Source organism: Monodelphis domestica, chromosome 8 (assembly GCF_027887165.1).
Source record: "Monodelphis domestica isolate mMonDom1 chromosome 8, mMonDom1.pri, whole genome shotgun sequence".
In the NCBI taxonomy this organism is placed as follows: Eukaryota; Metazoa; Chordata; class Mammalia; order Didelphimorphia; family Didelphidae; genus Monodelphis; species Monodelphis domestica.
This window is the reverse complement of record NC_077234.1, coordinates 167,728,610-167,750,092: the sequence shown is the minus strand read 5'-3', so window position 1 is coordinate 167,750,092 and position 21,483 is coordinate 167,728,610. Positions and strand designations below refer to the sequence as shown.

At 35.7% G+C, this 21,483-nt stretch overlaps 1 protein-coding gene across 2 annotated transcripts in view; it reads right to left on the bottom strand.

Annotated features, from left to right (window-relative positions):
* The window catches only part of ITGBL1 (integrin subunit beta like 1), a 410,067-nt gene that overhangs the window by 209,170 nt on the left and 179,414 nt on the right, over positions 1 to 21,483 (bottom strand). For both annotated transcript variants that reach the window (XM_003341810.4, XM_007501332.3), the window contains exon 7: positions 7,698 to 7,844. In XM_003341810.4, coding sequence (XP_003341858.2) covers positions 7,698 to 7,844 — 147 coding nt within the window. The remainder of the gene's footprint in view (positions 1 to 7,697; positions 7,845 to 21,483) is intronic.

Sequence of the window (21,483 nt, the reverse complement as noted above, 5' to 3'; positions counted from 1 at the left end):
AAGTTATTACTCTTTGCAGATGATATGATGGTCTACTTAAAGAATCCTATAGAATAAACCAAAAAGCTAGTCAAAATAATCAACAACTTTAGCAAAGTTGCCAGATACAAAATAAACACACCTAAGTCATCAGCATTTCTATATCTCTCCAACACATTTCAGCAGCAAGAATTAGAAAGAGAAATTCCATTTAAAATCACCCTAGACAATATAAAATACTCAGGGATCTATCTGCCAAGACAAACACAGGAACTATATGAACACAACTACAAAACACTCTCCCCACAATTTAAACTAGATCTGAACAATTAGAAAACCTTTGATTGCTCATGGGAAGGACTAGCTAACATAATAAAAATGACAATCCTACCCAAATTAATTTACTTATTAGTGCCATACCCATTGAACTTCCAAAAAAAAATTACTGAATTAGAAAAAAAAACATAAAGTTTATTTGGAAAAACAAAAGATCAAGGATATCCAGGGAAATCATGAAAAAAAATGCAAAGGAAGGAAGTATTACAGTCCCAGATCTCAAAATATACTATAATGCAGTGGTCATCAAAACAATTTGGTACTGGCTAAAAGACAGAAAGCAGGATCAGTGGAATAGACTTGGGGTAAGTGACCTCAGCAAGACAATCTATGATAAGTTCAAAGATTCCAGTTTTGGGGACAAAAATCCACTTTTTAATAAAAAAAATTGTTGGGAAAATTGGAAGCTAGTATGGGAGAGATTAGGTTTGGATCAACATCTCACACCCTACACCATATAAGGGGAAAACAGAATAGTATGTATGTCAGATCTTTGGAAAAGGAAAGACTTTAAAATCAAGCAAGAACTAGAAAAAAATAACAAAATGTACAATCAATAATTTTAATTACATCAAATTAAAAAGGTTTTGTACAAACAAAACCAATACAACCAAAATTAGAGGAGAAGGAACAAATTGGGAAACAATCTTCATAATAAAAACCTCTGTCTAATACTCAAATTTTTAAAGAGCTAAACCAACCATACAAAAAATCAAGCCATTCTTCAATTGATAAATGGCAAGGGACATGAATAAGCAATTTCAGTTAAAGAAATCAAAACTATTAATAAGCACATGAAAAAGTATTCTATATCTGTTCTAATCAGAGAGATGCAAATCAAAAAAACTCTGAGGTACCACCTCACACCTACCAGATTGGCTAACATGACACCTACAGAAAATAACGAATACTGGAGGGGATGTGGCAAAGTTGGGTCATTAATGCACTGCTGACAGAGTTGTGAATTGATCCAACCATTTTTTATGGCAATTTGGAACTATACCTAAAGGGCGCTGAAAGACTGTCTGCCCTTTGATCCAGCCATAGCATTGCTGGGTTTGTACCCCAAAGAGATAATAAGGGAAAAGACTTGTACAAGAATATTCAATGAGGGGATGCCCTTCAATTGGGGAATGGCTGAACAAATTGTGGTATATGTTGGTGATGGAATAATATTATGCTCAAAGTAATGATAAATTGGAGGAATTCTATGTGAATTGGAATGACCTCCAGGAAGTGATGCAGAGAGAAAGGAGCAGAACCAGAAGAACAATGTACACAGAGACTGAGACACTGTGGTACAATCAAACATAATGGACTTCTCCATTAGTGTTAATGCAGTGATCCAGAACAACTTGGAGGTATCTAAGAGAAAGAAAAAACATTATCCACATTCAGAGGAAAAACTTGAGGGAGTAGAAACACAGAAGAAAAACAACTGCTTGATTACATGGGTAGAGGGGATATGATTGGGGATGTAGATTCTAAATGAACATCCTAATGCAAACACCAACAACATGGAAATAGGTTTTGGTCAAGGACACATGTGATACACAGTGAACTTGTGTGTGAAGGGTGGGCAGAGGGGAGGCAGGGAAATAATATGATTCTTGTAACCAAGGAATAATGTTCTAAATTGACTAAATTAATTAATATAAATTAAAAAAAGAAATAAAGGATATATAGTACAATCATGGGAGAAGGCACCGAAACAAAAACTGTTATTCTTGAAGGTATTGTTGTTATTGTTGTTCAGTCATTTCAGTGGTGTTTGACTCTTTTTGACCCATTTGGAGCATTCTTGGCAAAGATGCAACAGTGGTTTACTGTTCCTTCTCCAGCCCATTTTACAAATGAAGAACTGAACAAAACAGGGTTATGTGACTTGCTTAGGGACAAATAGCTAGTAATTGTCTGAGATCAGTTTTGAACCGAGTCAGGCTGTTACCTATAACTGTTGTTACCTGTCCTTGAAGGCATTAAAGCTTGAGAAAACAAGAAGATGGTGGTTCTATTTTTTTTTTAGATGAAGAATGGATCAATTTGTAGCTCCAAACTGAGAAGACCCTGGGATGGTTAGATATTTTCTGTGCAGCTGAAGAGAATACTATATAGGTGTTCATACAAATATAACATCAAAAATATATATTCCAATTATATCCCTTAGAAACATTATCTCTTTGGGGCATTAACTTTGCAGGTTGGGAGGGAAAGTGTTTCACGAATAGAAAAACTCAGGGAAAAGTTGGAGAGTATTTGTTTCATTAAAAAACATTTAGAAAATCTGACCAAAGGATACTCTTCTTTGGATATATTCCCTAATGCATTCAACATTATGGAAAATTACAATATTGATTAATTCTGGAAAACCCAGTCTTAGACTGGAGTACCCAATAAGCCTTCTTTTCATAGCTAAATGAGACTGAAGGGCAGTTAGAGAATATCACTGTCATACACACCCAAACTTAATATTTTAAGGTCTTTTCCAAAATAATGAGCATGATTAGCCTAACTGACCAATAGAATCCTTTTGAGTTCTAAATATTTGTTCGTATGACCCTCTAAAAAATTAATAGATCAGGGAGAAAGGAAAAGTACCTATATGTTCTAAAATATTTAGAGCAGCTCTCTTTGTAGTGGCATAGAATTGGAAATTGAGTGGATAGCCATCAATTGGGAAAATAGCTAAAAAAGTTGTCATAAGACAACTGGGTCATAAGAAATTATAAGGAGATTAAGTTTTACAGAACATGGAAAGACACATGAAATTATAAAATAAAACGTAGACTCAAGAGAACATCATGTACAACAAAAGAAATATTATTTGAAGAATGACTTGTGTGTGTGCACTTACAAAGAAACAATAAATAGAAACAAGCAAGACAATTCTATATAGAGATATTTTTTGACAAATGAAGCCTTCTGTAGTGCAGGGGAGGGAAGAGAGGGTTTTTTAATGTTACATATGAAATTTATCACAAATACTTTTTTTAAGCCTTCATCTTCTGTCTGAGAATTGCTATTAAGTAGCCAATAGGTTTAGTGATTTACCCAGGGTCACACAGCTAGGAAGTGTTTGAGGCAAGATTTAAACCCAGGACCTCAAATATACAGGCCTATCTTTATTCACTGAGCCATTTAGCTTCCCCTACATATATTTTTTTTAATAAAACAAACTACTCAAAATAAAGATTTTTGGTCTTGGGTACAAAAATAATAAGCAATAGATCAATATGGACTAGAAGAAGTTTTTGTGGATGAAGTTATGCTTGAGTTGATACCTAAAGGATGAATAGGTTTTAATTGAATTATGAGGAGCAAGAAGAACATTTCAGATGGTGGGAACAGCATAAGCAAAACCACCTAACTAGGAAGAGTTGGACTGCCTCTATCTAAATGAAAAGTACATTTTGAAGAAGGCTTAGGGGAAATATTGAATGAATAAAGTGGAGGCAGACTTTAAAGATCCTTATAAATCCTAGCCTAAAGCAGATTCGATACAATATTAATTGTATATTTGGGGGTAGTGGAAAGAGAGATTTAGAAAGATTCTTTTTTTCTTGAATGTAGTTAAAATAGTAAAAAAAAAATCTACCAAAGGAATCAAGAGTATATTCAATAATAGGATCAATAGAAGAATTGGGAAGTTGGTTAATTATGCCTCTTACTTTCAGGTTATAGAAACCAGATCTATGCCAAAGGTAATTCCAATTCAATTAAAAAAGAATTTGTAAGCATCTATTAAGTGACAGTTGCCTTACTAGATATAAAAAGACCTAAAAATGAAATGTTCCATGTCCTCAAGAGACTTCCATTCTACACAGTGAAATCCTATTTAAATGACAAATTTAAAGTAGACTTGTATTAGACCAGAACGATTATCTAGAACAATTTTACAGGTAGGAAAATTGAATGCCAAAGAGGTTCAATAACTTTTTCAAGATGACACAAGTAGTGAATAGTAGAGCTTGATCTCCTGATTCCAAATCTAATGATTCTGACACTTTATCACAACCACCTTCTGGGCAGAAACAGATAATCTAGAATTCCATTTCTTCTGTAGCATTACCTGAATAATTCCAGAATCACTATACACAACTCTACCAAGAGAAGAATTCTTCCTTGACCCCCAGCTGGTATACAGATGAGGCTCTGAAGCATGAGAATTGATGGGCCTTGTAATTGCTTTTTTCGCTAGTGTAACTGCAGCTGCCTTTTTCATTCATAAACGGTAAATCTAATCCCTTAAAAAAATTTCCAATTTAGCCATTTGCTTCAAAAAATACCCTGTGCCAAGGAGTTTTGCAGGTGTACTGATGTGTCACAAAGAAAGGACCAATATCCATGGGTCTGAGGCCTGAACTGGCTATTATAAGTCCTTGATTTTCATTCTTGAATTTGTTTCAATTTGTTATGGTACCTTGGCCAATCACTTAACTTCTCTATGCCTCAATTTCCCAGCCAGAAAAAAGGAATAAAGTTATTATTTGCTTGTAAAATCCTTCCTGTGGTGAGGATGAAAGGAGCTATAAAAATGCAAAGCAATATTGGTATGTACTCAGTCCTAACATTTTTATAATAAAATATAGTGATGCATATCTTAAGAATAATAGCAAAATAAGTTACTGGCACCATTAGAAAGATGTGCAAAGAATATTTCTTTGACAGAAATAAAGGAATGCTTATCTTTTTCTATGCAAAAATTGGTGAAAGGCTATATGAAGTCTCTAACATGTTATCACATGTTATCATACATGAAAATTCCAATTATTATCTCTATTTAGAAAACAACAACAACCTTACTTATGCCTTAGTATCAAAACTGTGTATTGGTACTAAGATGAACTGTAAGGGATAGGCAATGGGGGACAAGTGACTTTCCCAGGGTCACTCAGCTAGGAATTGTCTATAGTCAGGTTCAAACCCAATGCTTCTCATCTCCCCACATGGTTCTCAATCAATTGACTGAGCCACCTAACTGTCCCCTCAATAATTAAGTGTTAAAGAGAAGTGAATCATCTCTATAAATTTAAAACAAAACAAAATTCCCTGTGAGGAATTCCTCTGAGAATTTCTTACATTCTACTATTCCTCTTTTTTATGAAACTTATCTAAAATAACATAACAAGGTTTCAAAAACAATATTTTTAAAAAGAAGTTATCCCAATATCCTAGTGGCTCTATGATATCATGGATATTGGTATTCCCTCCAGTGCTTGACATCATTGCCCAACCATGCCTACCTATCACTTCAAATTCTTCATATCTGTTCCTAAATCTGTCACAAACAATCCAACAATGTTTTTAATCTTCTTCATATTCTCTTCTGGTTTTGAATGAAACAAAACAGAATTTCTGTCTTTTCAGCTTGAAATATCATTTGAAGGTTCTAGTGTTGTGCATTTCTTCCTATGTCCCATCACTAACATGTGATGTCACAAATTAGTTATCACACAGAGCAGATCTGAAGACAGTAGACTATTCTTTCCTTTCAAGTCTTTTGTACTCAGATCATGTCGAATTAGAGGTCTAAAATGGTGTTATTACTTTGAAAGTCATCTCCAATAAGGGAGACCTAAACCCAGTCATAGCCATCCTTCTCATTTTGTGGGATTTTATTCAAATCTTCCCATAAATTCACCATATGGAGGTCTACTCTACATGCTCCAAGTATTCCTCCCTTTCTTGACATCTCAACAATACCAGTAGAACATATTTGCTCTCATCTCTCACCCTCACCCAATTAGAGGTCATTGTTTCCAAATTCTTCTGCTACTATATGGAAAAGTAACATTTGGAGAAGAGAATTTTGATGGGAACCAATTATCATCTGAAAAAGTGAGTTATTTTCACCTCCCCGTAACTTCTCAAATCATAATATAGTGGTTCCAAATACTATTAAAGGAACAAGCTTTCTATTAGACATCCATTCTGTCACTGACAAACAAGTTTTGACTTTACAAATAGGAGCTTAACCAGAGAATCCAATGAGATTGCAATTGAAAAATAAAGGTAAAACAGTAGATTGATTAAAATCTAGATTTACTTCTTTGTTTCTGTCAAAGAATGCTAATTTTATGTGGATGGAAAAAATACTGTGGTTAATGCTTTTGGTATAAATTTGAGGATGGTAAAGTGATGGTGAGACTATTAAGCACAGAAAGAATATTGAGTTTTTGATGCATTCTAGCATAAATAATATTAATAAAGAAACCCAATTCAAAATGAAATGAAATTGAAGGTCATACACAGAGGTAAAGAACAGCTTTCCACCTTTCCCTATCAACAAGTTCAGTGGGTAGAATTTGTAATAACCTCAATTACTCATCTCCACAAAAGTCCATTTCACATTTACTTTTCTATTCTCATCTGAGCGATGAAACTACATTTCATATTTTGATAAATCAAAAAGAATGGAACCAGTTTTCTTCCTGGATGGATTTTTCTCTGGTCTCCAATTTGTGTTTATCCAGTGCCAGTAACACACCTGAGACTGCATGCTCTCCCCAACAGCAGATGCCAATTCATAAATATCTGTTTTAGACAAAGCTTTTTGCCAAAGACAATAAGCTCCACAAGCAATGTTCTAAGATCTCAGAAATGGCACCAGGACAATTAGGAGCTGTCATTCATGTGCCCTGGCTGGAGAGCACACATATATCAATATCAAAATTGATCTTCTATGAACTTTAAAAATCTTTCACACAGTCATCTAGCACAAAAGTGAATGCAATACAGCAGAAACCCAGGTAAGAATGGGCCCCAGAGACAGCAACAGGAGAGAGTGGATTGGGAAACAGAAAAAGGAGAGAGGGTCAAAGACTAGTTGATGAGTGTGTTTTTTTTTCCCCTCATGTATTCTCACTCATGTAAATGTAACCCTTTATTAGTTCTAAAAATGCTAATCCCATTTTAGGTAGAGCCCTTTCACCCAGCTATACCACTCTTTGATTATGCCCAGAAATAGACAAAGAAAGAAGAGATTTTTATGCAAAAATATTTAGAACTTCTTTTTGTGGTGGCAAACTGGAAACTAAGAAGATATCTAAAAGTTGAAGTTTGTTTGAATAAATTGTGGTATATGAAGGTGGTTGAATATTATTATATAATAAATCAACACAGCAGATCATCTGCTCTTGTAAGAAGCAATTTAGAAAAATATATATTTTTCTATAGAGAGAGATATAGGTGTATGTGATATGAATGCTTGTGTGTATATATTATATATAAGTATATGTGGAGAGAGAGAGAGAGAGAGAGAGAGAGAGAGAGAGAGAGAGAGAGAGAGAGAGAGAGAGAGAGAGAGAGAGAGAGAGAGAGAGAGAGAGACAGAATGAATATGTATAGAGAAGGAATGGGGAAAGTTCAATAACTTTACTGACCTCTTCCAGAGCAGGGAAGATTGGCACTTCCTTGGCACTTTTTGATGCTATCCTCAGCAGACAATGGGCAGGAAAGGGGATGCTCACATTTTTTCCCAGACCAACCTACTTTGCAGTCACATCTTCCACAGTTACACTGGCCATGACCTTTAAAATAAATTTGTTTCAATCAGAAATAGTTTCTATTAAAATAATAATTTTCCTCTAAATCAAGATCTTAACTTGGATAGTATGTAAAAAAGAAACAGAGGTAAAATGCACTTTGTTTAATGTTTAATTTCTTTTAAAATATTTTTTATTAAATCATGACGATGAAGGAATGTGATCATGCTAGATAAAAATCTTTTGCTAGACAAATTCTGAATCTGTCAGTATGAGAGAAATCCAGTTGCATGTCATTTAATTAGCTCCCTTTGGGCTAAAAAAATAATGTACATGATGGCTGTGGTTTGGAATTTGATTATCTTAGGGAATGCATCTCTCCCTTTATGTCCTCATTGACACTAGTTCTACTGAGAATGACATTAGGAAATAGAAGACAAATTGTGTTGCTGTCTATATCTACATTTTCTGAGCCCCACTCATCATTTGGTTGAGATGCTCAGGAAACAGATTAAACTAAAGCTGCAGAGAATTCAAAGTCTTAACAGAATAACTGTCCTAGGGTTAGGAAAGAGTTAAAACCTCTTTCAATATGAAATGTTGATAAGATCAATTTTTTAAAAACCTGGAAAATGGGATGTTCCCTTCTTCTAAGGAGCTAATGTGCTTGAAAGGAGTTGGCATCACAAAAGAAATGAAAATGATCACAACTGGAAATTCCTTAATTACCATTAAGACCTTCATATTTACTCCTGGGGAAGCTAAGTAAGTTGGACTTTGATTTGGGGCTTTGAGTTACACCACAGACATTAAAGGCAGAGGTGTTGGTTTTCTTTTAGCACTACAGGCATGATTCTAGACAGATTCTGTCCACTGCCTGCATTTAGCCTTTGGCATTACCATGTAGTCCAATGGATGAATTCTTCATTTGGATGGATATTTTCCCATTCCACTCAATAAAGCATCATGCATTCTTATCCACTGTCTAAAACGTTTTCTGAGATTAAATAAAAGTAGAGAAGCCTTCACAAAGGGAAGAGAAATTTTGAAATTATCTCCTGTTTCCCTGAATGACTACTGAAATCCTTAGCCTAGCTTTATTCCCCCCCCAAATAGATTATTAATTTTTTCTAGCCTTATGTTAATTTCCTTTATATATTTTACATTTCAAATTGAATCTCTCAGTCTAGGGAACTTTCTTCACTCCATTCCCTACCTTTGAAAGGCCCTGTTCCTTTATCATTGTCTACTAACTTTCTATCCTTCTGTGAAGGTTCAACTCCCTGTCATACGCTACATCCAGGTCCTTTGCTTTCTCAAACTATGTAATTAAACTGTGACAAAAGTTTCCTAAAAACTGCCAAACCTGTTTGTCACTACTCCTGGCAATAGTGGTAGTCTCTCAGTGACCGAGAATGACAATGCCAGTGGTCACCTCCACCTGTTGCGTTGCCACTCCCCCATCACCGCAGGTCTTGAAGAGGGTGGACAGGGTTAGGATAGATGAGTGTGCACAAAGACACTTGTGCATGAAGATTTAAGTGTAAGAGTCGATGCACAGAGACAGTCCCACTCTCTCGGCGTTGGAAGCCTGGGTTCATTGGCACGAAAAGTCGTTACACCTGGAGACTTCCTCAGCTGCATTGGATGGCCATGTTGTCTTTTGTGCTCCAACACGCCCTGAGCACTCCACAGTGCTTTGCTGTGTCGCCCTCTCAGCCGTTGAACCTTCTTGTTGGTTTCTTCCGCCTGTTCCGCCGAAGCAGTCTTCACATGCTGGGTGAGCAAAGCCCTGGTTCACCAGGGGTCGACAACCCGATGGCTACCCTCACAAGGTTTGGCTGGCCTGTTGAAGCCATTGCCCGGGGTGTGGCTGCTGCCGCATGCTAGCAGCTACTGGGAGCCACAAGTGAGAGCTGGGTGTCAGGTGAGAGTCAGAGGCTGGAGAGCTGCCCTAGGAGGGCACGACAAGCCCTCCATACCAGAGATATTACCCCTCCCTGAGTACCCCATACACCCCTGACAATAAATGTGGAGACAAATAATATCACCACAATGAATCTCTAAAACAAAGAAAGAAGCATGATATAGCAGAAATAGTACACTTTCTGTAATCAAAAGACCTACACTAAAACCTACCTCTGATCCTTACCCTCTATGTAAACTTCCCCAAGTCATTGCAAATCTTTAGTGGCATCTAGGTGCCACAGTGAGTACCTCCCCTAGAGTCAGGAAGATTTGAATTCAAACATGATCTCAGACATATAGGCAGTATGACTCTGGAAAAGTCACTTAACCTCTGCTTCAGTTTCCTCATTTGTAAAATGGGAATAATTATAATGTCTGCCTAGTGTAGTTGTTGTAAAGTTCAATTGAGATAATGTTTATGAAGCACTTAAAACAGCACAGAGTAGGTGTGATACAAAAGTTATTACTATAGTATTTATAGTAACAAATTTTACTATCATTTGTTATTGTTATTATTATATTCTTAAGTCATAGATTCTTTGTTCCTAAATTAAAGGGGCTCAGATTTTAATAAGGACCTTATGAATTCTAGCTCTATATCTATGATCTTATTAAGCAACTGTATTTATTAAGTTCATACTATGTAGAAGAGAAAAAAAAACACAAAGTTAAATAGTTCCTACCCAAAAGTAACTTAAATGGAAATAAATCACTATATACAGAATATATATAAAATGAATACGAGGGAATTTTAGGATAGGTCACAGCTAATGATGAATAAGAAAAAAGTAACACATGAACATGAGACTTGAAGGAAACCAAAAATCCCAAGTGGATGTGAGGAGGACGTGGGGAAGAGTAGCCAGGATAAAAGGGCAGAGAGAGGGGCAGAAGGGAAGCATGTAGTGAACAACAAATAGGCCAGTGTGACTGGAACACAGAATTCATAGAGGGGAGTAAGATGTAAGAAAACTGGAGATGTCTGAAGGCGCCAAGAAATGAAGAGTTTTCAGTAACAGAGTGAGGAATTTCTCTTTACTCTTAGAGGGAGCCACATAGTCAGATCTGGACCTCAGGAAAAGCATTTTGACCTTGTGTAGAGAATAGCTTTGAAGGAAGAAAGACTCGAAACACAAAGTTCGATTAGAAAACTATTGGGATAATTCAGGCAAGAGATGATAAAAGACCTAAAAAACAAGGTAGTTGCTTTATAAGTGGAGTTTTATATATATATGATATATATATATATATATATATATATACACAGTTTTCTTAAGAATGAGATCATGATACATTGTAGCAATTATGAAGGAAGTGACGTTTTAAACAATGAGTAGATATTGAGATCCTCAACAGTCAAAAGTAACTATTCAAAGGGATGGGTTGAAGGGAGAGATAGTAAGCTCAGTTCTGGACATTCATTTTGAATCACACTTAGATTATTCAATTTGAAATATGAAATAGGTGTTTTGCCTCATGGGAGTAACTAACTGGAGGTTAGAAGAGACTAGGGATCAATGAACCGAATAGAACTTGTGTGGAAACTATGTGAAAGAGTGTAAAAAGATGAAGCATGAGAATCCAGAAGCAAATCTTTAGGTTAGGGATAGGTAGTATGCTTGACTTGGATACTGATTAAGCCAAAGAAACCAAAGAGTAAAAGGAAGAGACCATTAGAAGAAATTTCACAAAAACTCAGAGAAGAGAGGATATTCAGGAAGATGGCCAACTATCTCAGATGATGCTGAGAGGTCCAGAAGCCTGGGAATTCAGGAGATATCATTCGATTGGGCAATTCAGAGATCATTAGCAACTGTGGAGGGAATAGTTTTAGTTGAGTGATACCACTGGTAGCCAGACTACAAAAGACTTGGAGGATGGTAGGAGAGAGGAAATGGAGGTAACACATTTAATCAACTTTTAGGAGGTATTTGGCTAAGCAAAGAATGGTAAAAGGAGGACACTAGCAGGTGGGAACCTGGGGGTTCTAGTAAGGATTTTTTAAGGAGGGCATGTCACAAAATTAGTTAATTAGAAGGATGTTGATAACCTCAGCAGTAACTGGTATTTGGAAAAGCAATGGTTTGAGGAGAAAGAAAATACAAAGAGGTCCATATTATATACATAAAACCATTAATGCCTACTCATTCTCTCTGACTAACTTTATGCCACTTAAAATGAATAGACAAGACCATGAATATTTATGCTTGAAGCATAAAGGCTGCCCTGTGGGTATTTTCTGTCACAGCTATGAAGTGATTTGGGAGATAGGAGTGAGGAAATTTTTCAAGAGAATGTGTGCAGCTACAGGTAGATTAGAATTATCCAGGGAACCCCAAAAGAACAAGGGAGCTGAAAAGTGAAAGAATATTCAACGAATGTATTGTAGGCAAGTTTCCTCACTCTTCAACATCATTCTCCTTCAAAAACTTGAAGTCCATTCATCTCTTCTCCAGATCAAATATTCCTAATTCTCCAACCTGTCTCTATGAAGCATGGTCCCTTTCTCATCATCCTTTTCATGTTCTCTAAATGCACTCAATTTAATTAGTGTCTTAAAATATAGCATTCAGAATGGAATATAATACTCCAGTTGTTAAATGACCATATAGTAGCCTTCTGCTTTTATTTGGGGCTTTAAGTTACACCATAGACCTTAAAGGCAGAGGTGTTGGTTTTCTGCATATTGCACCTTCCTTAGAGTAGCCTAAATTCACATTATCTTTTCTGGTTGCCATGAAATACTGATTACTCATACTGCATTTCATGCCCAGTAAAATTCTCAGATCTCTTATTTTAATTAAATGAAAAGCAGAATGGTTCAGTGTTGGGGAGTTTATTAGATTTGGAACTGGAGGATCTGAATTTTCAATAATGGCTCTGTCACTGTTTGACCTTGGACAAGTCATTTCACATCACTAAGGTCAAGTACCTGATTCTGTAAAATGAAGGGGATGGGCTAGATTGTTTACAGGGTCCCTTTCAGCTTTATTTTCAAAGATGTCAGAAGAAGTATCTTATTTTACATAAAAGATTTAATATTTAAGCATTCATCTCCAGAAAATGAAGTTATTTAAAGATTGAATTCTACTGGAAAAATATCTTAGAATAATCAGTTCTGAGATTAATAAATCCATTCTAGAGAAAATTTTTTCATGATATAACTTTTTTCTCCACAAATTTTATTAAGATATCCACATTTATAACATTCCCATCTCTAATTGGATTAAGTAAATCAAGGAATCTAGTCCCAGAAGGGACTTTGTAGTTAGCTATAGAGTATGTTGGTTAGAACATTTGTCACATAAGTGAGAGAACTAGGATTCTAAGCCCAGTCCTATGACTCTAGTTATCTTCTAGTTCTCTAAATTGCCCAGAAATCCTACCATATTGTTTTGGGGGAAATAAGGATGAATAAAGTGTGTGTGTGTGTGTGTGTGTCTGTGTCTGTGTCTGTGTGTGTCTGTGTGTGTGTGTGAGAGAGAGAGACAGACAGACAGACAGACAAATGGATGGGTGAACAGATAGAAAAGGAGACAGAGAGGGAGAGAGAAAGAAAGAGAAAGAGAGAGAGAGAGAGACAGACAGACAGACAGACTTTTAAGGTATCAAGGACTTCATTGACTTCTAAGGTCCAGTGGCCTCATGCTTGGAGGTTTCATTTTGAGAACATTGAGACCTGCTGTCAGGAAGTTGGACAAAGAAAGAACATGCTGTCTTTTCTGGGAAGTCTAACACATTCGCAATTAAATTAAATAATAGACCTTCAATCTGGATATCAGAAAGACAACTTTACTCTCAAATAAGGGAGAGATTTAAGCAGAAATTTATAATTACATCAGGAAAGAAAAAAATGTTTGGTTTTAAATGGTTTCATAGTGGTTATAGTGGCATACATACATCTGTAAGGTTTTTTATTGATCATGGGAATATCCAGACAATTGTTAATGAAGAAGAGTAGCAGTGTCAATTGCCATTCTTTTAAAGAGTGGAAGCATCAAAAAGTACCTACTTTTGTAGTATACCTAAATTCACACTTAATGGTAAACAATTGTTCTCTGATGTTCATAACCAACCCTACTCCTTACTCTTGTATGAAGCAAAAGAAACAGTGTGGCAGTTAGTTAAGAGGGGAAATAAACTGAGTGGTTGTTAAAAGGACATGTGTAAAACCAAATTAAATATTATATGTTGTATTCTGAGCAAATTTATCTTCTTTGCTGTGAATCATTAATGGTAGCATCTTTGGACCAACCAATTTGTAATGTTGGTGGGAGATGGGTAGGGGTTGGCTTGGATGTTTAATTTCCTTCTTCTAAGGAACTTTTAACATAAAGATGTCCTCTCTTGAGTATGTCATCAAATGCTCTGCAATTCAAAATTTTAGAGTTTATAAAACTCGCTAAGATGTTAAATCATTTGATCATGATCATAGAGTTAGGATATGTTATATATATATATATATACATATATATATATATATATATGTACAGAATATATATAAAATGAATACAAGAGAATTTTAAGATAGGTCACAGCAAATGATGAATAAGAAAAAAGTAACACATGAACATGAGACTTGAAGGAAACCAAAAACCCCTAGTGTAAAAATGGAGATTTTGAACCCTAGACTTCAATCCCCAGAAGTCCTTTGTATTTCCCAGAATTCCCTATAATCTCACCTGAGTCTCCATGTTGGCGAGATCACAATTGGTATTTAACTGGCAGTAACGCCTCCCACACTCTCTGCTCTTCCATTGCAATGATGTAGGAAGTTAGTGGTAAGCTAAGTGCGGGGATTTTGAATGGGTTAATCAGCCATGGGCACGTGGTTTTTAATTTGTATCTTCTTTATTCCTTGATTTGTAATAATCCTTAGTAAACCTCATAAAATATAATATTTTTATTATTAGAGATATAATTTAAATGTTATACTAGTGGATGTGAGGAGGGCACAAAACATTTAGTATTCTGAGAGGAGAGGTAGAGCAGGGAGTCTAATTACCTATACAATGTAGATTCAGATAGAAGTAGGGAAATTTTTTTAATCCAAGAAGATTGTCAGAAGTTATTTTAAATGCAATGTATGTGAAGAACAAAGACATATTAAGGGACTTGATGAGACTTGTGAACAAGATAAAGGCTGATTCATTTCCTCTGATCTCCATGACCTCTCAAACCTCTCCAAAACAGAAATTATACAATAAATATCAAATGCAATGTCACTTTATGGAGAGGGCACTAGACTTTAAGTTAGGAGACCTGGATTCCAATCACATCTCACTCATTTACTAGCTGTGAGGTATTAAGCAAGTCACTTAATCTCTTAGAGTTTCTGTTTACCACTTTATAAAAGAGGTCTAATAATATCTGCCTTACCTATCTCACAGGAATATTGAGCACATTAAATTAGATAAGGTACATGAAAGCAGCAGTTGAACTAAAGCAATCCTTCCACTTCATTCATTTTAACTACCTTCTATTTGTGGGCTCAGTGGTAAGAAATGGTGATTTTTAGAAAAAATAATAAAAGGAAAGCAATAGCTCCCTATCTCAGAGTTTACATTCTACTAAGAGGAACAAGATACATCTCTACAAAACACATCTAGTAGGGGGGGAAAGTTATTGATGAGGGTTGAGGAGAAGAGGACACAAAGATGTGGAGGGATCAGTAAAGGCTGGAGATAAAGACACCTGAACTCTGCTTTAAAGGAAAAGTTAAGGACAGAGCATTCTAGTTGTGAGGAACTGCATAGGCAAGAAACAGAATGTTGCATATGAAGAATAATAAGTAGGTTAGTTTGGCTCGAACATAGAGTGTATAAGAAGGATTAATTGGGTGATCAGTCTAGAATGGTTGAAACAAGGAAGAGAAGGGCTTTCAATGCCAGAGGGAGAAATTTATTTTTTATTCTAGAGGCAATAGAAAGCTATTGAAAGCTTCTTGAGCAATTCCGTGACACCATTCTGATTATAACTTAAGCTTCTATTACCTTTTCCCTGGACAATTATAATAGCTCCTTAAATAGTTTCTCTGTCTCCCATTTCTTTACTTTTCAATCAATCCTACAAAGTAATCTTCCTAATGCACAGGTTTATGGGCACTGTCTTGTTGAAAGACTTTTTTTAGTGACTGTTTCCTAATGAATAAAATAGAAACACTTAGGTTGGCTTTCAAGAAAATTCACTGGCTAATTCTAGTCAAAGTTCAACAGTTATTTCATGGTACTTCTCTCAATGCAATATGAACCTCTCACTTCCATTTTGCCCTCATTTCTACCTATACCACATGAAGTCATCCCCATAACTTGAGGCATTTCCCTCTCATTGCCTTGGAAATCTTACTCCTTTAAGGAAAACCTGGCTACTGTCTTCTCCATATTGCCTCCTGTATAGTTGGAAATTCTTGAACCCCTAAAAATTATATTACCAAAAATTCCTTTCTTATTACCTAGAATCCTTTTCCCTTTTCCTGTGTCCTCACATTTCAGTGATTGTATTTAAGTTTGCTATGACTCCTCCCTCTGTCTCTTCTTCCTGGTGGTCTAGTTAGGCAGGTTTTACTCTGTTTTTTTTTCATTTTAATAAATCTTATAAATATAATACTTGAGTTATTGTATATTAATTTTAATACCCACACTTCCTTGTTTCTACAATTTAGAAATGATCCCTACATCTTGGAGTTCTTCATTACCTTCTTTTATATGTGTTATCTTTTTCTAACTTAGATTATAGCTAAGAAACTGTAAGACCCTTGAAGACAGGGATTGTTTTGTCTTTGAATTCACAGAGCCTAGCAAGATTTTTTTTTACATAATAAACATCTAATAAACATTTGTTGAATTGAATTGCCAGTAGCTCAATTTCCTCACAAATAGGATACAGATGCCCAACAAAAAGCCAATAAATTCAGATGTACTTTACTAAAGCTATGTCCTGTATACAGCTAGAACCAGCAGGAGATTTCTGTCAAGCATGAAGACTCACATTGTGTACACACATGACTCTAGTTAGTCCTTAGGGAAAGTTACATTTGAAAATTAAGGTAAGCTGAGAGACAATGATCTGAGTCTGATCAGTCAATTAGGCTTTCAGAAACCAATAAATTGGAACAATGGCCTCTTTCAATCACTAAGACATGTCTCACCAGCCTTAAAATAAATGTTGGGGAGGACAGAGTTGCGTAGGTGAAGAAGACAACATGATTGGTTACTAATTAGGCAGAATTGCCAAATTGAGCACAACATAATTGGTTAAAGAAAACTGTCTATTACAGCCATGTGGGGCTAGTGAGCACCTCTCTAAGACAAGAATTATTCATTTTTTATGGCTCCCATTAGCACCTCGTAAATTTTGTTAGTAGCCCTGAGCTTGCAAAGTTCCTGGCACATAGAGGGTTTATTAGGGAAATAAGGCCTTAAGGATAGGCAGTGATGGACAAATATCTCTTGGAGAAGCTAAAAAATTAACTTGTAGATTTAAACTAACTCAGAGGAAAAGGTGGCCCAATTATAAAATTATTACAGCATGAAATCAGTTAAACTCATATGGTAGAAACAAAGACATAATATTCTCTTTGATATTTTCAGGCAGCACACTTAAGACATCTTATCAGTCTCTCATCTTATCAGTCTCTCATCCTATTGTAAACAATTATTATTGGAAAAAAATATCAGAATTTTAGCCTTTAAGACTCCCTTGATTCCTTCAAAGCTTGTCTTAAATGCTAACTTCTTCATGAGGTCTTTCCTGATCCACACACTCTAAAATTACTTCACTTTCACTTTGTATGTATTATGTATTTTTAGAACAATTTTATCTTTCAGCTGAAGAAATGGAGTTCCAAATAAGATAAGTGACCAAAGGTCATATAGATAGTAAGGAATATAATCAATATTTGATCTCAGTGCCTTTGAATTCAAAAACTAGTTTTCTTTCCAGGAAACTCCACTACAGTAAAGATTCAGACATTTATACCCCTTAGGTGGGAACAATTATTAGGTTTATTCCCTAACATGATCCAAGATCAAGGGAAAGAAATTTTATATTCAAAAATATTTATAGCAGCTATTTTGGTGGTGGTGAAAAACTGGAAAGTAAATGGATGTCCCTCAATTGGCGATTGACTAAACAAATTGTGGTATATGATTATAATAGAATAATACTATTGTGCCATAAGAAATGACAGACACAATCACAAAAACCCTGGAAAGACTTATAGGAAGTGATGCAAGGTGAAATGAGCAAAATGAGGAGAAAATTGTACACAGTAGCAATAATAATGCATGATGATCAACTGTGAATGACAACTATTATCAACAAGTCAAGGATCCATGATAACTCCACAACAAGGGATTCATGATGAAAAAGGATATCAACTTTCATAAAGATAACAGAGTCCACATGCAGATTGAAAGAAACATAGCATTCTTCATTTTATTTCTTATATGAATTTTTCTCTGGTGTGAGCAATATGTGTCTTGTTTCAACCTACATCATATTACCTGCCTTGTTGGCAAGGAAAGGAAAAATAAGACATATTTTTAGACAGCAGTAATGTGAGAATTTGTTACTCTTGGATAGTATATTTATTATAAATTATGATACATATTATATTGTTATGCATTAAAAATAAATAACTAAAAAAAGGTTTAAGTACCGATAAATTAAAAACAGTAAAATAGGAAAGGCACTATACTGGGATTCATAGGTGTGGCTCCATGGTTTCTGGAACCAGGCAGATCAGTGACAGAAGCAATTGGTTCTGCAACTATATGATCATAGGCAAAGTGTTTGATCTCTATATTTAGTTTTTTCCCTAATGTAAAGGTAGAAGTAGATAATCACTAAGAAGTGATATGTTATAGTGGAAAGATTTTTGTACTAAAAAAAGACAAGGGACCTACCTTCAAATACATTCAGAGATGCTTACTAGTTGTGTAACCTAGGTAAGGCACTTAAATTCTCTTTTCCTCACTTTCCTCATCAACAAAATAGAAGGTTTGGACTCAAAGCTTCCAAATCTAAATCTACTTCAATCACTTCAAAGTCTAAAGCTCTATGTATTAAAGAATGGATCAGCCATTTTTGTTTCATGAACCTCTTTGGCACTCTGGTGAAGAATATGGTCCTCTTCTAAGGATACTGCTATACGTGTTCACTTTACTTCCAACTCAATTCACTTTCCAGCTACTCCATATTAGCAACAACTGTATTACTCACCTTCAGATGGAAGGTTTTTTCTTTTTTTTTGCTGGAATGCACAAAATGTTATCCATAGGTATTGTGTACCCTTTCTGCTAGGTTCCTGGTGGAGCCTGAAATCTGCTTCTCTTCATTGTGCATTTTGTCCACACTTCCTGATACAGACTCTGCCCCTAGCCACTGCTGTCCTGGTCACGCTTCTAGGACACTGATGAAAAAAGTCCAAATCCTTTTCCCCACCAAAATTCACAAAGTGTTCCTTGAGTGAAAAGCAGATTGTGGGATGGGAGCAGAGAAAGGAAACCAGGGTGGAGCTTTAGCTCATATTTATGATTGATTGATTGATTGATTCAACTGATATGATTCATCTGACAAAGGTATCAGAGAGTACTAACTTGTCAGTTATTTTAAGAGGGTGAGGTGGGGTGATTTTATTGATTGGCTAAAAAAAGTCCCTAAACTTTAGAACTTTATTTATTGAATTAACTTGACCTAGGGAAATAAGAAAGATTCCCCATAGAAGTAGTGCCTGAATTAAACCTTGAAGGAAGCTAAAGATTCAAAGAGGCAGAGGTGAGAAATGAAGTTATGCTCTATTTGCATAGATTTAGTATCTAAAAGTTGTCTCCATAGCATGAAGAGACATTCAAGGCATTTCACTGAAGATAAGAAATAGTACTAAACCAAACTTACAAAATGATATTTTACCCATGTAAATAATGGATTGACTTTCCATAGGAGCTAGATAGTACAGTAGATGAAATGCTGGCCCTGGAGTCAGGAAGACTGATCTTCTCGAGTTCAAATCTGACCTCAGACACTTAGTAGCTGTGTGATCTGGGGAAAATCATTTAACCCTGTTTGCCTCAGTTTCCTCATCTGTAAATGAGATGGAGAAGGATATGGCAAGCCACTTCAGTATCTTTGCCAAGAAAACCCCAAATGAGGTCACAAAAAATTGGATATGTCTGAAAAATAACTGAACCAATCTCTGATTAAATTTCCTTGATAATTTTTCAGAAAAAAAATTATTTGGTTGGATATGGGCTAATTCTTGGAAACACCTTTAGTAGTTGGTTGACTTCTTAATCAAATTCTATTGTAAACTGTGACATTCATTTAAAGTCATCCCTGATGGACTTCATAATTCCACTGGAATGCTGTCAATAACATAACATATTATTATAAAATCATTTACATAAATATAAAGTCAGGAAGTGACTTTAAACATGGAGTCTGTGAATATGTATTTTTAAAATTTTTACATCTGATATCCATTTCAATATAGATGGATAAAGCACAGATAAAACATTTACAAAGCCCTTTTTATATATGCCAGGCTAGATAATAAGTGCTGAGATAAGATACAAGAAAACAATATTAGTCCCTACTCTCAAGAACCTTACTCTTTAATAGAAGATCAGACATAAGATAGCCAGAAAGTCAGAGGTGGGGAAGATGCAAGGGAGGAAGTACAGAAAAGGTACCTATGTGGAGAGATGAACCAGTCCAGAAAAAGTAAGTTGAGCTGGAAGGGAAGTAAGCACCATGGTTGTGCTTCTCATGAAATAGGGGGTTATGAGATCAACACTCAACAGAGAAGAACTTGTTTTATTGAAACAGGGATGAGGGAGAGGAAAAGAGCACCTTGGCCTTTGGGTATGTCTTTATCTACTTTTTCACCCCCATATTCTCCCCTCCCCCCAGTTTCTCTTGACCATTAAGATCACCTTGTGGACTTGGAAAGGTGAGAGGATTTGAACATTTTATCTGTAACCAACAATGGGCAGCAATGACTAGAGGCAGTGAGGTAGTGTCTTTACCAGGAGGTAAGGACAAACTGGACAAGATCAAGATAGGCATATTTAAGGCTCCATGAGGAATCTAGCATAAAGGGTACACCATATCTAGGGGCGACATCTTGATAGCTCCAGCAAGAGGATGCTCAGAAGTTAAGAGTAACCTCTTTGCCACATGTACTCTAAGGCTGAGCTTACCTTCTCTTAGGTTCTGTATTTACAGAATAAGGGTCCAATAAGGGGAAAAGGGTCCAAGACTTTTAAGGAGATGATTTTGTACCAAATATACTCTCATAATAAATATTCATTTCTAAGGGCCAATTTAGTCTAGCTGACTAATTGATATAAACTGATAGGAATGGGGAGAAACACACCATTGAGCCTCCAGGGACCCTGAAAAAATGAAATAGCCATCTTTTGCTCAGCCTGTCCATTTTCACTGGAGTTTAGGAGATTTGCTCTAGAGCTTGTGCTATATGAAAAAGCATTTACTAAGTGTCCACCAAGTGCTAGGAACTGTGCCAGATGTTGAGAATAACGATAAAAATGAAAGTTTTTCCTCTCAAAGACCTTGCAATTTTTTGAGTGAAAAGACTACAGAGTCAGTATAAGTATATACAAAATATATTTAAGAAAATGTTGAGTAATTTCAGAACAGGTAGTAAAGCACTAAGAATTAAGGAAATTAGGAAAGGCCTCTCTTGAGGCAGGAA